Below are 19,091 nucleotides of genomic sequence, written 5' to 3'. Positions count from 1 at the left end.
TCCAAGGTAAATACTGAACATTCTTATGGTTCACTTTACTTTGTCAATACAGTCAATACTCAAAAACAAGGTTGAAATAGTGCAGCTGTGAAGTGCACAGAAAACTTGCAATTACAAGCACAAGCAAAACAACGATCACTAAGCAAGGGCAAGCAAAAAACTAATATTTTATCCGACAAGGTCACATGCAAAGGATATAGCGCTGGTTCCAATTTTCTAGTACAAACAAAAATGTCTCTTACAAAAGGTGTGCATCATTATATGCACACCTTGTTGCGCCTTACGTTCAGCGTCAGATTGTTGGGGGAGATCCTGGCAAAGATTACAATTTGCCTTGAATGTTAAATGTCCAATGTTAGGTAAGTTCCTCAGTAGCGTGTTACTGGCATCACTGATCAGCAGCATGGGAGGCCCCTTCAGCCCATGAGAAGTCAACAGAAATGTTTTATCGAGGGACGTAAATGCCCACAATAAACATTCACCATATACAAAACACAATATGAGTTCATTAATTCACTTCAACCCAGACGAGGGACTTAATTGCCCGTTGTGCACATTTTGTGAATCTGTCACTTTCACACTGGCTTCTGTGACGTAGTGAGTGTCATCCGAGGCCAGAAAGGCGCAGAGAGAGTATTGAGAGAGTGTAGCCAACAGGGTTTTGGAGATGGTGTCCAACATGGCCCCCTGTAGTCACATGAAGGGTTTTTTAACCATTCATTTGGGAGACTGTCTGGCCATACTCTCTCTAATTGGTCAAATTCCCACAGGTGACTACAGAGCGCCTTGTTAGACACCGACCGGCCAAACTCTCTCTCTTCACGACTCTGGAAAGGAGCACACATCAGTGACCTCTAGAGGACGACGCCAGTAAATACACAACATTGTTACTATGTCTTACATTGTTGTATTCATATATGTCTATTCATCCATCCATCCGGGGGCAGCAGCCTAAGCAGGGAAGCCCACACCTTCTCTCCCAAGCAAATACGTCCAGCTCCTGGATCCCGAGGCGTTCCCAGGCCAGTCATAGTCTTCCCAACGTGTCCTGGGTCTTCCGTGTGGCCTCCTACGGGTCGGACGTGTCCTAAACACCTCCCTATGCGTTCAGGTGGCATCCTGACCAGATGCCCGAAGCAACTCATCCGGTTCCTCTATATGTTTGTATTAATATATGTTTATATCGTTCACAAAACGAAAGTCAAAATCATGCAATGATCTTGAAAATGTTCCCTGTATTTACTGGGTGGTGTGATCAATACCAAAATGTACAGTAACGTCCACAAACACTTGCACTTTGTCAGCAAAGTTCTTGTAAAAAAGAAAAGAAACGAAGAATGTTGCTGCGCTAATGCCCCGCCTATCTTCCTCCGAGCCACTAACGACTTCATCTGGGACACAAACAAGACAACAAGACAGCTTTAAGGACTTCAACACAAAATGTATGCATCATTTCTAACGGCCACTGGGGGGCAGTAGAGGTAACTATTCCAGCAAGGTTTTACAAAGTGTTTTACAAGGTCTGACTCAAATTGCCTACCTGGTCTGTGTGACTACACTCTGGCAAGCCATTTTGTCTGATATAGTCCTCAAACATACATTTTGCTACTGTAAAGGCACGCTGGAAAAGGTTGACATAGCTTGTAAAGTAGTCCATGACCACAAATACACACCTGTTGTCCTGAGATGTAACAGGTAACTCAGTAACATTCATAGCAGCAGATCCTATCGTGTTGAAATGTACTATCTTTATCTTTCATGATGGTCACTTACCATTAATTGATTAACGTGGACCCCGACTAAAACAAGTTGAAAAACTTGCGATAATTGAAATTGTGATAATGTTATCACAATTTCAAAAGGGTTAAAACCAATAAAAATCAAACTTCAAATTTATTTTTTGAAGTTTTTTTCAAAATTTTACCTGTCCCGGAATATCCTTAAAAAAAGCTTTAAAGTGCTTGATTTTCGCTATTTGCGAAGCCACTGTCTATTTTCCTGTGACGTCATACAGTGCTGCCAATGTAAACAAACAATGGCGAATAGCACAGCAAGATATAGCGACATTAGCTCGGATTCAGACTCGGTTTTCAGCGGCTTAAGCGATTCAACAGATTACGCATGTATTGAAAAAGATGGTTGGAGTGTGGAGGCAGATAGCGAAAATGAAGTTGAAGAAGAAACTGAAGCTATTGAGCGAATAGCTATTGACGTTAGCATCGCCGGTAAAATGTGCGGACCAAACGATCAGGACTTTCGCATCTTGTGACACTGGAGCAACTTAAATCCGTCGATTGGTGTTTGTTTCGCATTAAATGTGGGCATCTAGTTTCAAATGTACATATAGCTAGCCTAAATAGCATGTTAGCATCGATTAGCTGGCAGTCACGCCGCGACCAGATATGTCTGATTAGCACATAAGTCAACAACATCAACAAAACTCACCTTTGTGATTTTGTTGACTTTATCGTTGCAAATGCATCTGCAGGTTATCCATACATCTCTGTGCCATGTCTGCCTTAGCATCGCAGGTAAAATGTGCAGACACTACAGCACATTCAATGGCGGTCTGGGAGCAGATTTCTTGCCACTTTCGCATCTTCGGGCCAGTGGTGCAACTTGAATCCCTCCCTGTTAGTGTTGTTACACCCTCCGACAACATACCGACGAGGCATGATGTCTCCAAGGTTTCAAAAAATAGTCGAAAAAACGGAAAATAACAGAGCTGAGACCCGGTGTTTGTAATGTGTTTGAAAATATGAAAATGGCGGCTTTATTACCTAGGTGACGTCACGTTCTGACGTCATCGCTCCAAGAGCGATAAACAGAAAGGCATTTAATTTGCCAAAATTCAACCATTTAGAGTTCGGAAATCGGTTAAAAAAATATATGGTCTTTTTTCTGCACCACCAAGGTATACATTGACGCTTACCTAGGTCTGGTGATAATGTTCCCCTTTAACATTTAGTGGTTAATTGTACGGAATATGTACTGTGCTGTGCTATCAACTAATACAAGTTTTAATCAATCAATCAATCAATCAATCAATCAATCAATCAATCAATCAATCAATCAATCAATCAATCACTGCGGTTAAGCGGCTTGGATCAAGCGTCCAGTCAATGTTTGGCTTTACCGTGTCTAATTTCACATTTCACTTTCCTTTTCTTGGATGCTTTGCCTCCAGAAGATTCAGCCTCACTTTTTCCCTCCTCTCACTTTTAGTACTTTTGCCACAGCGAGTCAATCACATGAATTGTTTCAGCTTTAGTTTTTACTTCCTGATCCAACCCTGGCTTGGAATTTAACACTGGCTTGGACTCTAACCCATGCAAGGTAGAACTGCCCAATTTTAATGACTATCATAAACAGAAATAAAACTATAAAATCGGTGAAGTCAGCACAAAGCGTCAGATGGACACAACAACTGTGCCAAGAGCCAAAGTCAAAGATTGTCTTCTGCTTGGAGACGGCACCATATCTAACATTCACATACACACCACTAGATTTGTAATGTCTGTGCTGAGCAGTTTGTCAAGGATTGAGGGAGGCAGTCAGAGTCCAGAGGGAGATCCAGGGAAACACGGGGAGTGCTGTGGGAAGAAAACAGGAAACATCAGAACCAACGGAACACGCAGGGGAAGAGCGAGTACGCGGGATGGAAGCCAGATACAGAATGCTTACACATTAACAGAAGACTATAATCCGGCGAGTTAATGGCAGGATGTCCAGGTTTATGAAGGCAGCTCTGTCATTACCGTTTGGTGTGAAGATTTCCTGTGATTGATTGCAGCTGACGGCTGCTGCAGAGCGGAGACGCGCTCGGCTCGTCCCTGGTTCAGCGCGCCCGTGGGCGTGTCCCGAGGTGCGCACAGACAAATGAGCGGCGCTGGCAGGAGTCTAAGCCGTAACAGTACCCCCCTCCTTATGGACAGCTTCCAGATGTCCTACAGGTCGAACCACCAAGAGCACAGGAACAAAAGTCAATGGAGGGCGAAGGGGCGAACTGGTGGTGTGTCCCCGAATCCACCGGGGACGAGTTTGGTGGCGACGGCTAGTAGAATGCCGCTGACGCCGGCGAGGCGGGCGACCAAGGAACGGCCACCATCTTGGCCATCGGGGTGGCGAACGCGAGTGGCACCATGGTGCGTCTTGCCAAAAACGAGGAGGTAACGTCGGAGGCATGCAAGCAGCAGCAGACGTCGTCTGTGGCGTAGAGGAATAGCAAGACGGCGGCGTGGAGGCAGCGGACATTGGCGGCGTCGAAGCAGCGGACGTCATCGGCGGCGTGGAAGCGGCGGACGTCATCGGAGCCGAAGACGAGGATGGCAGCTGAGGAGCTGGCCAAGGTGCTGAAGTCGGCGCTGCAGGCTGAGGTGCAGAGGCCGAGGCCAGCCTGGAAGCTGCCGGAGACGCAGGGGTCAGCCTGGAAGCTGGTGCTAGCTCGGAGGCTAGCTTGGGGACAGGTGCTAGCTCGGAGGCTAGCTCGAAAACAGGTGCTAGCTCGGAGGCTAACTTGGGGACAGGTGCTAGCTCGGAGGCTAGCTCGGGAACAGGTGCTAGCTTGGAGGCTAGCTCAGGGACAGGTGCCAGCTTGGGGGCTAGCCGAGGGGCTGGTGCTAGCTCGGGGTCTAGCCGAGGGGCTGGTGCTAGCTCGGAGGCTAACCGAGGGGCTGCTGCTAGCTTGGAGGCTAGCCTGGGGACTAGTGCTAGCTCGGAGGCTAACCGAGGGGCTGCTGCTAGCTTGGAGGCTAGCCTGGGGACTAGTGCTAGCACGGAGGCTAGCCTGGGGACTGGAGCTAGCTCTGGGACTAGCCTCGGGACTGGAGCTAGCTCGGACGCTAGCCTCGGGACTGGAGCTAGCTCGGACGCTAGCCTCGGGACTGGTGCTAGCTCGGGTGCTAGCCTGGGGACTAGAGCTAGCTAGGAGGCTAGCTTGGGGACTGGTGCTAGCTCGGGGGCTAGTCTGGGGACTGGAGCTAGCTTGGACGCTAGCCTCGAGACTGTTGCTAGCTCGGGCGCTAACCTGGGAACTGGAGCTAGCTCCGAGGCTAGCCAGGGGACTGGTGGCTGCAGCTGGAAAAAGCGGAAGATAGGTGGAATTTCTCTGGCAGGGGGTAGCCTGGCTTCTTGCAGCTGCGGCACCACATTAGCACAGCCATCAGTACCACCCCCCCCCCCCCCCCCCCTCCAAAAGCGTATGCCAGACGCTTCCTGCTGAGTGAGGAACTGTCGCTAATGGTGAAAGGTGGGTGGCCAGGCGGCGGGAAAATTCTTCCATCGCTACAGCGCTGCTAAACAGTCCATGATATTGCTGAGGAGGGCTAGAAAAATTGTCCAGGGAGGATTGAAAAGAAAAAACCATCATGAGATTGCCGGTGATTGATTGCCGGTGATTGATTGCAGCTGACGGCTGCTGCAAATTTTTGACAGCTGAGGTATCAGCTATGAAGCAATACCAACAAACAATAATGCAGCTGGTAAAGTAGGTGAAAACTCTACACGGCGAGAATGACGCTAAAGACTGAAAAATAGAACAATTAACTGACCGAGTGGACGAGCTAGAACAATATACGAGAATAAACGACGTTATTCTGACCGGGCTTAATCTAAAGCCCCTTTCATATACTCGGGCGGTGACCGCCAATGGTAGAGAGGAGCCTGGGAACTTGGACATATCTACAGAGAGTCAGGTAGCAACGTTCTTGGAGTCCAAGGGTATAATAATGGACATTGCCAATATAGAAGCTTGCCACCCACTACATAAGAAGAAGGATGAATCAGCACCAGCAATAAAAATGAGGTTCGCCAATAGGAAACATAAAACTGCATTACTAAAACAAGGGAGGAAGTTAAAAGGAACAGATGTGTACATAAATGAACATTTAACAAACAAAAATGCAGACATAGCCAGGAAAGCACGTAGTCTAAGAAAACAAGGCAAGATACAACAAACATGGACAGCAAATTGCTAGATATTTAATAATCTAAATGGAACACCAGAGGAAGCCAGAGTAATAGTCACAAGGAAAATAGCAGCGCTGGATACAAATCAATAACGGTAAATAGATTAAACACAACCATGACACAAACAAACAATAATTAATCAGAAAGAGAATGTACAACCTTTTCCAGCATTGATCATAACGGGACAGAATTGGACAGTGCTATAGATCCAGACACATTTTTTTTTCTCACATGGATAATAATTGTTTATATTATACAGAAGTACAATTCAAAACCAACATTAATTCCAAAAACAAACTGTCAATTATTCATATTAACTGCAGAAGCTTGTATGCCAATTTCAACAATATGAAATCATTTTTGGAACAATTTAAAGAACCTTTCAAAATTATTGCTGTATCAGAGACATGGATGGATACAAAAAAAGGAATGGACTTTGGACTAGAAGGATATGAACTCAATTATATTAATAGATTAAATAAGAATAGAGGCGGAGTTGCTGAGTATGTGATGAAGGACTTCCATTACAGGGTGGTAAAAAACATGTCACTAGCTATTGACAATGTTTTAGAGTGTATAACTATTGAGATATGTCATGAAAGAAGTAGAAATGTATTGATCAGTTGTATATATAGAACACCCAACTCAAGCATTGAAGGATTTGAAGACTGGATTAAGGGAACTTTCGATGGAATCAGTCAAAAAGTACTTTTTTTTTATGTGGCGACTTCAATATAGATCTCTTGAACCCCAATAAGCAAAAGTCCATTAATGATTTCATAGATACAATGTACAGTATGAGTTTGTATCCCCAAATCACAAGGCCAACCAGAACTGCAAGTCACAGTGCTACACTTATTGATAAAATCTTCACTAATGTCTTTTATATTAACAGAACAAGTGGACTGTTAACAACCGACATCAGCGACCAACTGCCAGTTTTTACTATTCATGATGGGAATTACAAGAAGAACATTGACGAAAATACATTTCAAAGACTAGGCACAGAGAAAAGAATAATTTCCTTAAAGGAGGATCTGAGGAAACAAACTTGGGACAATGTGTACAATGAAGATGATGTAAATGATGCATCTGGGAATTTTTTCAACACCTTTCTATGAATACTTTATGATAAACATTGTCCTTGGAAAGAACTTAGTAAGAAGCAAAAGAAAAACAACCAACCATGGATGACAAAAGGACTGAGAAATGCTTGTCACAAAAAAAACACATGATATTGAATATTTATAACACAGAGATCTATAGAGGCAGAAAATAACTATAAGAAATATAAAAACAAGCTAAATGGTATACTACGAACATTTAAGAGGGAATACTACAGTCAATTATTAACCTTCCTCCCTCTTGTGTTAGCTTTCTGTTACCATCTCTTATGTTAACGGGTCGGTTTTGACCCATGTCTTAAATGAGCTGTAAAATACACTAAAAACCATTATCTATCATCCAATTTGTTTTTCATCTCTTGGTTACCTTGTTAGGCTTCCTTATCCATGGAAATATTAGTTTTAATATTTTTGGTGTGGGCCATTGGGCCTTTTTTTTGTCAGTATGCCCCTCGATTTCTACTTTAAAAAATGGTAAAAGAACCTCAAGAGAATCGTATAAATAAATAAAAGGTTGTTGTGTTACCTGACTATTACAACACATCTCTTGAATAAATTTGTGTTGTTCATTTTTTTCATTTCAATAATTTTAAGTATAGTAACATCTATTGTGTTACGGGTCAATTTCGACCCATATATATTTACTTCAAGAAAAAGGCTAAAAAGTATTTTTTTCAGGAACAGAACTTCAACATCAAACAAACGACAACCAATCAAGCAAATCAAACCAATAGAAATAGATTACTAGTTCCAAAACTAATAAAAACCAAAATCAGAGTAAAAGTCTCTGTGTGCAAGAACTTGCATGTGTATGTGTGTGTGTTTACATGCATGTGTGGCAAAAAGTGACGATTCTAGTGTGTTTTTTGCAGAGATATTCCTTGCAGTTGAAGCACAATAAGTTTGTCTTCCTCTCCTTAATGCTTGGGCAGACCTGACACCTCTTTCTTTGAGAATCAGGTGGCCTGAGTGGAGTTGTGGCGCTGGCTGTTTTGGTTGGTGTTGAGGCAGAGCTGGTTGAGGAGGATGCTGGCGCGGATGCTGTTTGTGTTGATGATGAAGTGGACAGAGTGCTAGGCAAGCTCTGCAGCTGTCGGACCAAGGCTGCAGTGTCTGGGTCTCGGGGCTCCAGTACCCTTTGTTCAATGTGTGGCTTTACAAGGGAATTTCCCACTCCTCAAGAAACATTCTCTCGCTTGTTTTTTTTTTTTTGGTTGACTTCCACCCTTGGTGGATGTGGGTCCACAACACAAATGCATTACATGCAGACATACCAGGGATGTTGTAAAACACAACCATTGGCCATCTCCTGGTCATTCGCTGGCAAGTGTAAGTGGCAGTCAGCTTGTCCAGGTTGTCCACTCCTCCTTTGTTTTTGTTATAGTTGAGGATAATTGTGGGCTTTTTGTCACTTCCTGATGCATCTTTGTGAAGAGTAGACATAAGCATCACATTCTGTTTTTTTGGGGGGCAATATGAGACAATAATGGTGGTTTTCTGTAAAAGCAAACTTTGAGGAGGAGCCCTGTCCTTCACCTGCAAGATTTCAGCATGCAGCACAGGTTTATTTTTCTTCACTGTGCCCACCATGGTAACTATCCTGCGGAAAAGTTCTTGTCCTCATTCTCACCACCGGTGGCCTCCTCATCAGACTCATCAGATGTGTCTGTGTCTTCTGGATGACACTCCACATTGTCTTCCTCCTCAGAAACCTGTTCATCCGTATCACTCTGCTGCTCCATGTCCTCTACCCCATTTTCACCAAAAAATACTATCCAGAACATCCCTCACTATATATCATTTTTTTTCATTTTTGCATGCTGCAAATTGGACATGTGCACTCTGCAAGTGACCAACTTTACACTGAATTGACCTCACATGAATGGACATGCCCGTCTTTGTTTGTTTTTGTACTGGATAACAAGGTAAAATGAGAATCCACTAAAGCTCATGAGCTGGCTGTCAGTGTGTTCAGTTTTGGCTCTAATTATTGCTTTATAATCTTATTTTTATAACTGGGTCGAAACCGACCCTAACAAGACCAAGGGCATAATTTCAACCGGAGCATTTTATAATTTAGTGAAAAAAATAAATAAAAATTATTTTGTTGAAATAGAGGTTCATGACAAAGTCAAAAAGCCTTGATGCAAAAGAATACATTTATGTGGTTCTTTTATGCATTTAAAAACTAAAACGGGTCGGTGCCGACCCTAACACAAGACGAAGGTTAAACAAGAACAGAAACAACATGAGAGCAACATGGGGCATCCTAAATAGCATCACCAAAAATGGCGTTAAGAAAGATTACACCCAGTACTTTCTAGATGGAAATACAAAAAATGAGAATATGAACCAAATAGGTGAACGTTTTAATGATGACTTTGTTAATATCGGAAAAAATCTGGAACAAAGAATTCTAAATGCAAATGATGGGTCAGTTGAGAACTTGAGTGACAGAAATCCCAATTCCATATTTCTTGAAAAGGTGACAAAAGAAGAAGTAATCAAAATTGTAAAAAATTGTAAATCTATGACCTCAACCGACTGTCATGGAATAGATATGGTAACGGTAAAAAAGGTTATAGAAGATATTTCAGAACCTCTGACGTATATCAGCAACATATCATTTCTAACCGGCAAATTCCCTGACAAAATTAAAATTGCAAAAGTCGTACCAATTCATAAGAATGGAGACACACACCAGTTTACTAACTACAGACCAGTTTCATTACTTCCACAATCCTCCAAAATCATGGATAAACTATTCAATAGCCGATTAGATAAATTTATCAACAAAAGTGGGACGCTCGTGGAGAATCAAATTTGGATTTAAAGGATAGATCTCAACATCAATAGCATTAATACAAATAACTGAGAAAATTACCAATGCAACAGACGGTAAAGAATGTGCAGCCACAGTATTCATGGATTTAACAAAAGCATTTGACACAATTAATCATGATATTTTAATACAAAAACTACAACGATATGGCATCAGAGGTTTGGTATTGAACTGGGTAAGATGCTAGTTAACCAACAGGAAGCAATATGTGAAGATGGGGGAAAATATGTCAACACGGTTGGATATATCTTGTGGTGTACACCAGGGATCAATACTGGGACCAAGAATGTTCAATCTTTATATAAACAACATTTGTAAAGTTACAAAGGACTTGAAATTAGTTTTATTTGCAGACGACACAACTGCTTTCTGTTCAGGAGAGAACACACAGAAGATAATCCAAATAATAACGGAAGAAATGAACAAATTAAAAAAATGGTTTGATGAAAACAGACTATCTTTGAATCTCAGTAAAACTAAAATAATGCTATTTGGCAACAATAGAAAAGAGCATCAGACACAAATACAAATAGACAGAGTAGATACTGAAAGGGTAAAAGAAACCAGATTTTTGGGAGTATTAATAGATGATAAAATGAACTGGATATCTCATATACAAAACATACAACATAAGGTGGCAAAAAATATTTCAATAATGAATAAAGCAAAATACGTCCTGGGCCAAAAATCACTTTATATTCTCAACTGCTTGCAAGTGTTACCATATCTGAGTTATTGTGCAGAAATATGGGGAAATAACTACAAATGTGCGCTACATTCGTTAACTGTGTTACAAAAAAGATCAGTTAGAATAATACATAATGTTGGATATAGAGAACATACAAACCCTTTGTTTATTGAGTCAAAAATATTAAAGTTTGGTGATTTGGTAAAATTGCAAACAGATAAATTGATGTACAAAGCAAATTATAACCTGCTGCTACCAAAGAATGTACAACAATTCTTCTCAACTAAAGAAGAGAAATATAACCTTAAGGGGAAAATCTAATTTAAAACATTTGTATGCACGTACAACACTTCAAACCTTTAGCATATCAGTGTGTGGAATTAAATTATGGAGTGGATTAAGTAAAGAAATTAAACATTGTACTGATATGATCCAGTTTCAGAGGATGTTCAAATTAATAGTGCTTACAAAGTACAAAGAAGAAGAATTATGAGAAACACTTTCAAACTTATTGAAAATAAGATATTCATCATCTTAGTGTGTTAATAATGACTGAATTAATTAAGTGCATATTACAAAACTGTTGTGTTACTCATTCACAGATGTCATTTTGCTATTTTGATATTTTGCTGTAAAGAAGGTCAGTGAATGAATGTATATATTTGTGGGCGCTCTGATGTGGGAAAGGGGTAGGATTAAATAAGCTTTGCTTCTTCCTACTCCTTTTCGGACATGATGTATTGTGTATTGTGAAATAATGAGATTGCCTGATGTATAATGTTGTAGGTATGTCATGTTCAAAATAAACTAAGAAAAGAAAGAAAGAAAGAAACAACGGCTGACATGAATTGTAGATGAGACTAATATTTGTAGCAGGAAATCAACTGCAAACAAACTTATCCTTTTCCTCATTAGCGTCACGATCTCAGCAGCATGAATAAATCCAACTTTGTCTTTCACGGATGAATGTTTAATTAGTGGAGCCCTCTGATGTAAAGACATTGGTGCATCTAATGGTTTCTTCTCCAAATCCTTGTGACTGTCAAATGAAGTGAGGTCGATGATAATAAATGCTTTAAATCTTTAAAAACAATATTTTGATTAAGAGTGTACAAATCCACCCCATCCCATTTTACATATCTTTTTTTAATGATCGCTTTTATATTTGCCGCCAAACCTTTCTGCACGGATTCAGGTAAATAAACAGAAGCCTAATGGGACTCTAGACCATGGTTTGAAACCCGGAAGTGGCCAGATGTGCCTCTAGGTCACGTGATTGCAACCCAGCTATACGACATTTTGTGCTCAAACTCTGCACTCACTCTCACTTGTTTTATTTCTACGCTTGACCGTCGTGTCATTTAATCCACAGAGATGAACAAACGGTATGACGTCATATGCAACCCAGCCCGTGCAAGCTACATTTTACATACGCAAAAGTCACTTTCTTAAAGTGAAACCCAATTTCCTACATTAAAATGTTAATTACAATTTGGAAAATGGTAAAAAGTAGAAACAGCCTGAAATTATTATCTTTATTGGAGAAATTAAAGTTGTTTTAAACAAGCCCAGTTTTTATTTATTTTATTTACTTATATACATTTTTATTTTAATCTCATTTGTATTGTGTCTTATTTTTCAAGGTCTGCTTGGTATGAGTATTGTATTTAATTTGGTGTATTTTATATTCCTATGTAATTGTTGAACTTGCTATAAAATATTGAATCGTATTGTGTTGAAAGTGCCTTGATATGTGTGTGCATTGTATATGTATGATCAATTGTTCAATTATTCCAAAAATACCATTAATTACAAATAAAACAAAAGTGTTAGGTCATTGTTTTTTGTCTTTTTATAGGAGTGTTTTAAACGCTTAGACGCTACGATATCACTTATGTAAAATGTTCATCTTGTTTTTGTGTATTGTTCCTATAAAGTTAGTGTGTGTATTATAATAAAGCTGCTTCAAAAAACATGACATCACCTCCGACACTTTTATTCTTGTAATGATGATATGACTTTTATTTAGTTAATATTCATGTGTTAGCTGCAGTGGAGGAACTGCGTTGCTGTAAAATATTTGTATTCTCCTCTAGGAAAGTTATTTCAAGTCACGTGATTTCCGGATTTTTTTTTTATTAACGCTCGTTGTCGCCTTGGCGTCCATTTCATGTTTACTCGTCAAGCAAGTTGTCGTCGCCTTGTTTTTCTCTGAGGATTAAAACTAGAAACTTTTTTTATTGACTTCTGCACTTTTGTGACATTTAATGATGAACTTGCTTTCCTTCTTCCTCCTAGTTGTACAAACACACAGCGTGACGCCTGGTAAGTCCACTTTCTTTACAAGTTTATACACCTCATTCCTACATGCTCATTTCATCCAAAATACTCTCATTTATTTCTTCTCATTATTATTGACGCTCTTCTCTTCTCACCAACATCAATCAGTGAATAGTTTGCATCTTCAATTGTTGCTCAAACCTTTAACGAGTCAAACTTGTTCAAGTTGTCTCACTTTAACAGCAACATACATCAAACTTTTTTACATTAGCATTTCCGGAAACGTTGGTTTCACTTTTAAATAGGTAAAAAACAATAATTAATGCAGGAAACAATTAGGAGTATCAGTTGTAAGACGAGATGTAGATCAGAAAAATTTAATGCACACAAAATTTACTCTATTGGTGGGAATTATTCTGAAATAATGGATATAATTGACCCGAAAGGGACAAGCGGTAGGAAATGGATGGATGGATTATTGTTTGTTTATTGAGGATCCCCATTAGCCGGCGCACAAACGGCTAATGGGGATCCTCATTTCAAAAGTTCAAAGTAAAATAATAATGCACAAATCCAGTTACAAATAAAATAAAGGAAAAATAAAAATAACATTCTCAAAAAAACAGAATAAAATAACAGTACACACATCCAATTACAATAAAAGAAAGGAAAAAGAGAAAAAAAAACATGAAACATAAACCCTCAAATCTAAAAGGTGACTTTACATGTTTCTTAAATGCTTTTTTACTGGGAATAGTCCTAATATGTAAATGACGAGTATTATAATATTGTTGTTGTATTCCATTGTCAACATTCCATAAGGTGGTGCTATATTTCCATGCTTTGGCAGTGACATCACTAGTTTGAACTTCCCCTCACCTAGAAAAACAACTTTCACTTCTCTGCCAGCAATAATGTTGTATATTTATTTGACACTTACAGTTGTAGAAGGAAATAAGTCAAGTTATTCATGTGTGTGGTCTTAAAGTGAGGTATAAATGTGAGATGCATGACATCAAAGACAAACGGTGTTATTGTCTCTTGGAACAGGAAGTGATTGTTTACTGTGAGAAGCAGCAGTGTTTGAAGTTGAAATGAAGACAGCATCATTTCAAATAGGAATTGTTCAACATGAAACTCAAGAATCAAATGTTGTTTTTCTGCCTTTTTGTCTTTGTTCAACATGAAACTAAATTTTTTTTTTTTTTTCTTTTTTCTTTTTGTCTTTTAGTGATTCACACGCTGCAGTATTTCACCACTGCATCCTCTCAAGTTCCAAACTTCCCAGAGTATGTGGAGGTTGGTTATGTTGATGAAGTTGAGACGAGTTACTATGACAGCAACATCAGGAAAGCAGAATCCAAACAGGACTGGATGAATAAAATCACAGCAGAGGATCCAAACTACTGCCTGAGAGAAACAGAGATCAATGTTGTTAGACAACATGTCCTCAAAGACAACGTTGAAATACTTAAGAAGCGTTTCAACCAAACTGGAGGTTTGTTTATGTTGAACTTTCTACTATTCTAATATATTTGATATTTTGATAGTGTATTAAAAACACACATTACTGCACTGATATACCTTGTCTCTGTCCATCCCATAATAAGCCACAACAAAGACATGTGTGTTAGTTTCACTCTGCTTTACAACACTTTGTGTCTCTCAGGTGTTCACACTTACCAGGAGATGTCAGGATGTGAATGGAATGATGAGACTGAGGTTAAAGGTTGGGAGCAGCACAGTTATGATGGAGAAGATTTCATATCGTTGGACATGAAGACATGGACCGCAGCAAAACAACAAGCTTTCCCCTCCAAACTCAAGTTGGACCAAGACATATTTCTATTAGACATTAAGTATTATTACACTGAGCTTTGTCCTTCTTACTTGAAGAAGTATGTGGAGTATGGGAAGAAGGTCCTAATGAGAACAGGTAGAAGCACACCTTGTACTTTCACCTTCTCACATGTTAGCACTCCCCCTATAGGAACATTACTCACATTACACTCTGTCTCTCCATACTCTTTTCTCTTCACCTCCTTTTCTCTCTATCTTTACCTCCATTCTCTCCTCTTTCTTTCTTTACCTTCATTCCCTCCATCTTTACCTTCATTCTCTCCTTTTCTCTCCATCTTTCCCTTTCTTTTTTTAATCCATCTTTAACTTTATTTTCGCCTTTTCTCTCCATCTTTACCTCCATTTTCTGTTTATCTCTATATTTACCTTCATGCTCTCCTTTTATCTCCATCTTTACCTTCATGCTCTCCTTTTCTCTCCATCTTTGCCATCATTCTCTCCTTCTCTCCAAATTTACCTCCAATCTCTCATTTTCTGTCTATCTTTACCTTCACTTTCTCCTTTTCCCTCCATCTTTACCTTTTTCTCTGTTTCTCTCCATATTTACCTCCATTCTCTCCATTTTTCTCCATCTTTACCTCCATTCCCTCCTTTCTCTCCATCTTTACCTCATTGTATCATTTTCTCTCCAACTCTACCTCCATTGTCTCCTTCTCTCTCCTTCTTTACCTTCATTCTCTCATTTTATTTCCATCTTTAGCTTCTTTGTCATTTTCTATCTTTTTTCACCTTTGTTCTCTATTTTTGTTCTCAACTTTTCTCTCTATCTTTGTCAATTCTCTCCATCTTTACCTTAATTCTCTCCTTTTCTCTTTATCTTTAACTTCATTCTCACCTTCTTTCTGCTTTTTTACCTCCATTCTCCCCCCTTTCTCTCCATCTTTACCTCCATGTTCTTCTTCTCTCATCTTTGCCTCCACTCTCTCCTTTTCTATCTATCTTTACCTTCATTCTCCCTTTCCTCCTTTTCTCTCCATCTTTATGTTCATTATTGCCTCTTCTCTTCATCTTTGCCTTCATTATTTCTTTTTCTCTCCACCTTTAACTACATTTTCTCCTTCCCTCTCCTTCTTTACCTTCATTTGCTCCATTCTCTCCTGTTCTCCCCATCTTTAACTTCATTCTCACCTTTTCTCTTTCTTTTTACCTCCATTTTCTCCTTTTTCCTCCATCTTTACCTCCATCCTCTCGTTTTTTCGGCATCTTAACTTCATTTTGTCCTTTACCTTTATTCGCTCCACCCTTACCTTCATTTGCTCCATCTTTACCTCCATTTTCTCCTTTTTTCTCCATCTTTACCTCTATTCTCTCCATGTATCTCCATCTTTCTCTCCACGTCATCCTCCATTCACACGTTACTTCCTGTGCAGAGCTTCCAGAGGTGTTCCTCCTCCAGAAGACGCCATCCTTTCCGGTCAGCTGCATGGCGACAGGTTTCTACCCCGACCGAGCCGACTTGTTTTGGAGGAAAGACGGCGAGCGGATCTTGGAGGACGTGGAGCACGGAGAGCTGCGCCCCAACCACGACGGAACCTTCCAGATGTCGGTGGAGCTGAAAGTGGAGGTGACGGCCGAGGTGGAGGGCAAGTACGAATGTGTGTTCCAGCTGTCTGGCGTCAAGGAGGACCTGGTCACCAAGCTGGAGAGATGAAGCATCCTGAGCAACGCAAGCCATGAAGGTGAGAAAGAAACATCTAGGACATGTTGAATAGTGTGAATGGAACCACCTGATGTTCCTTCATGTGACTTAACAAGCAGCTGTCAAACAAATCAATCATACCATACCAACAGGCAACGTGAGCGTCACTGCCACGCTGGCGGTCCTCGCTGTGGTGGTCCTCCTGGCGGCCCCCATCATCATCATCTTCATCATCAAGCGTCGCCGAAGCAGACAAGGTGAGGGACACAAATGTTTCCTCTTTCAGGAAGACGCCAAAAAGTCTCTGCCACTATTCATGAGATGCTTTCTCTTTCATTTCAGCCCAATATGATCCAGCTGGTAAGTAAAACATCTTCTCTTTCTTGGAAACCAGAACAATAAACAAAGCAGTGGTGAAGCATCACTCACACACTTTGTACGTTTACCCCCACAAAGATATAAGTAATTAAAATCATTTATTCATCTTTGTTATACACCTTTATGTCAGTGTTATTCAATATAATATTGACTTTCTGTTTCTGTTACCATCAACATTCTGGATTGTTGGTATCTTTGTAAGGGTCAACTTGCAAACTTGCTGTTTTAAGCTGTGATGTAGACACGTGTTACGGGTTTAGCAGGAAAATAAAAGCTTCCCTCCATTAGGAGTAGCTTGATACTGGTGTAAGCGCACGCAATAGAAAGTATCACAGCCAACTTTTGATGAGTGGTCATGATAATGAACATCAAGGGCTTGATCTACTAAAGGTTTGTGTGTATTAAAACATGTGCAAACCTCATCTACTTAACTCCTGCGCAGAGTCTCTGAAATGAGCAAAATAGAGAGCGCAATCCATTTAGCTTGTCTGTCTTCATGTACAGTCGTGGTCAAAAGTTTACATACACTTGTAAGGAAAATAATGTCATGGCTGTCTTCAGTTTCCAATCATTTCTACAACTCATATTTTTTTGTGATAGAGTGATTGGAGCACATACTTGTTGGTTACAAAAAACATTCATGAAGTTTGGTTCTTTTATGAATTTATTATGGGTCTACTGAAAATGTGAGCAAATCAGCTGGGTCAAAAGTATACATACAGCAATGTTAATATTTGCTTACATGTCCCTTGGCAAGTTTCACTGCAATAAGGCACTTTTGTTTTTTGACCCCTCCTCTTGACAAAATTGGTCAAGTTCAGCTAAATTTGTTGATTTTCTGACATGGAATTGTTTCTTCAGCATTGTCCACACGTTTAAGTCCGGACTTAAATCTAGCCTGATTTAGCGATTCTTTTACCAATTTTGACGTGTATTTGTGGTCAGTGTCCTGTTGGAACACCCAACTGCGCCCAAGGGCCAACCTCTGGGCTGATGGTTTTAGGTTGTCCTAAATAATTTGGAGCTAATCCTCTTTTATTGAACCATTTACTCTCTGTAAATCACTAGTTCCATTGGCCGCAAAACAGGCCCAGAGCTTTATACTACCACCACCATGTTTGACGGTGGGTGTGGTGTTCCTGGGATTAAAGGCCTCACTTTTTCTCTTCCAAACATATTGCTGGGTATTGTGGCCTAACAGCTCATGTTTTGTTTCATCTGACCACAGAACTTTCCTCCAGAAGGTCTTATCTTTATCCATGTAATGTCAGATGAAACAAAAAATGGAGCTGTTTGGCCACAATACCCAGCAATATGTTTGGAGGAGAAAACGTGAAGCCTTTAATCCCAGGAACAACATGCATACCGTCAAGCATGGTGGTGGTAGTATTATGCTCTGGGCCAGTTTTGCTGCCATTGGAACTGGGGCATAAAATAGGAGGATTACCTCCAAATTCTTCAGGACAAGCTGAAATCATCAGCTCGGAGGTTGGATCTTGGGCACAGTTGGGTGTTCCAAAAGGACAATGACCCCAAACACATGTCAAAAGTGGTAAAGGAATGGCTAAATCAGGCTAGAATGAAGGTTTTAGAATGGCCCTCTCAAAGTCCAGACTTAAATGTCTGGACAATGCTGAATAAACAAGTCTATGTCAGAAAACCAACACATTCAGCTGAACTGCACGAATTTTGTCAAGAGGAGGGGTCAAAAACTAAAAGCGCCTTCCTTATTGCAGTGAAACCTGCCAAGGGACATGTAAGCAAATATTAACATTGATGTACGTATACTTTTGATCCAGCATATTTGCCCACATTTTCAGTAGACCCATAATAAATTCATAAAAGAACCAAACTTCATGAATGTTTTTGTGACCAACAAGTATGTGCTCCAATCACTCTATCACAAAACAATAACAGTTGCAGAAATGATTGACAACTCAAGACAGCCATGACATTATGTTCTTTACAACTTTTGCCCGTGACTGTATGTGCAGCTAAAAGGAAGAAGATGAAATGGGCAAAGTGAAAGGAAACAGAGGCATGGCACTAATGGGACACTTACCTGACTAGGACACTGGAGGGCTGGTTGCACATGAGCCTTGAAGCCAAGCTGAACCTGTTTGGAGACTTAGTCTTAGACTAGTCAGGAAGTAGAAGAGCAGAATTTTGCTTCTTGATGTATCTGATTGAATTCACAGCTGAAAAGATGTGATATGAATGAAGATGCACCTTCTGGATGGACTTCCTTCACCAGAGTGAGGTGTCGGCTTAGCATGAGCAGCGTAACCAGCTCACGGTGCATTTTGTGCTCCG

General features: G+C 40.3%; 2 protein-coding genes across 9 annotated transcripts in view; one reads left to right on the top strand and one right to left on the bottom strand.

The window, feature by feature from the left end:
- The window catches only part of LOC133545389 (gastrula zinc finger protein XlCGF57.1-like), a 262,634-nt gene that overhangs the window by 121,540 nt on the left and 122,003 nt on the right, over nucleotides 1-19,091 (bottom strand). The gene's annotated exons all lie outside the window — the stretch shown is intronic.
- The window catches only part of LOC133545492 (major histocompatibility complex class I-related gene protein-like), a 291,962-nt gene continuing 285,631 nt past the window's right edge, over nucleotides 12,761-19,091 (top strand). The window contains exons 1-6 of one of the 5 annotated variants that reach the window (XM_061891140.1): nucleotides 12,765-12,946; nucleotides 14,133-14,399; nucleotides 14,571-14,837; nucleotides 16,132-16,440; nucleotides 16,553-16,657; nucleotides 16,743-16,760. In XM_061891140.1, the coding sequence (XP_061747124.1) occupies nucleotides 12,889-12,946; nucleotides 14,133-14,399; nucleotides 14,571-14,837; nucleotides 16,132-16,412 (873 nt within the window). In that variant the 5' untranslated portion in view covers nucleotides 12,765-12,888 and the 3' untranslated portion in view covers nucleotides 16,413-16,440; nucleotides 16,553-16,657; nucleotides 16,743-16,760. The other 4 variants (XM_061891141.1, XM_061891142.1, XM_061891139.1 and 1 more) reach the window with 4 other exon arrangements.

This window comes from Nerophis ophidion, linkage group LG28, assembly GCF_033978795.1.
Source record: "Nerophis ophidion isolate RoL-2023_Sa linkage group LG28, RoL_Noph_v1.0, whole genome shotgun sequence".
Lineage (NCBI taxonomy): Eukaryota > Metazoa > Chordata > Actinopteri > Syngnathiformes > Syngnathidae > Nerophis > Nerophis ophidion.
This window is presented reverse-complemented; position numbering and strand designations above follow the sequence as displayed.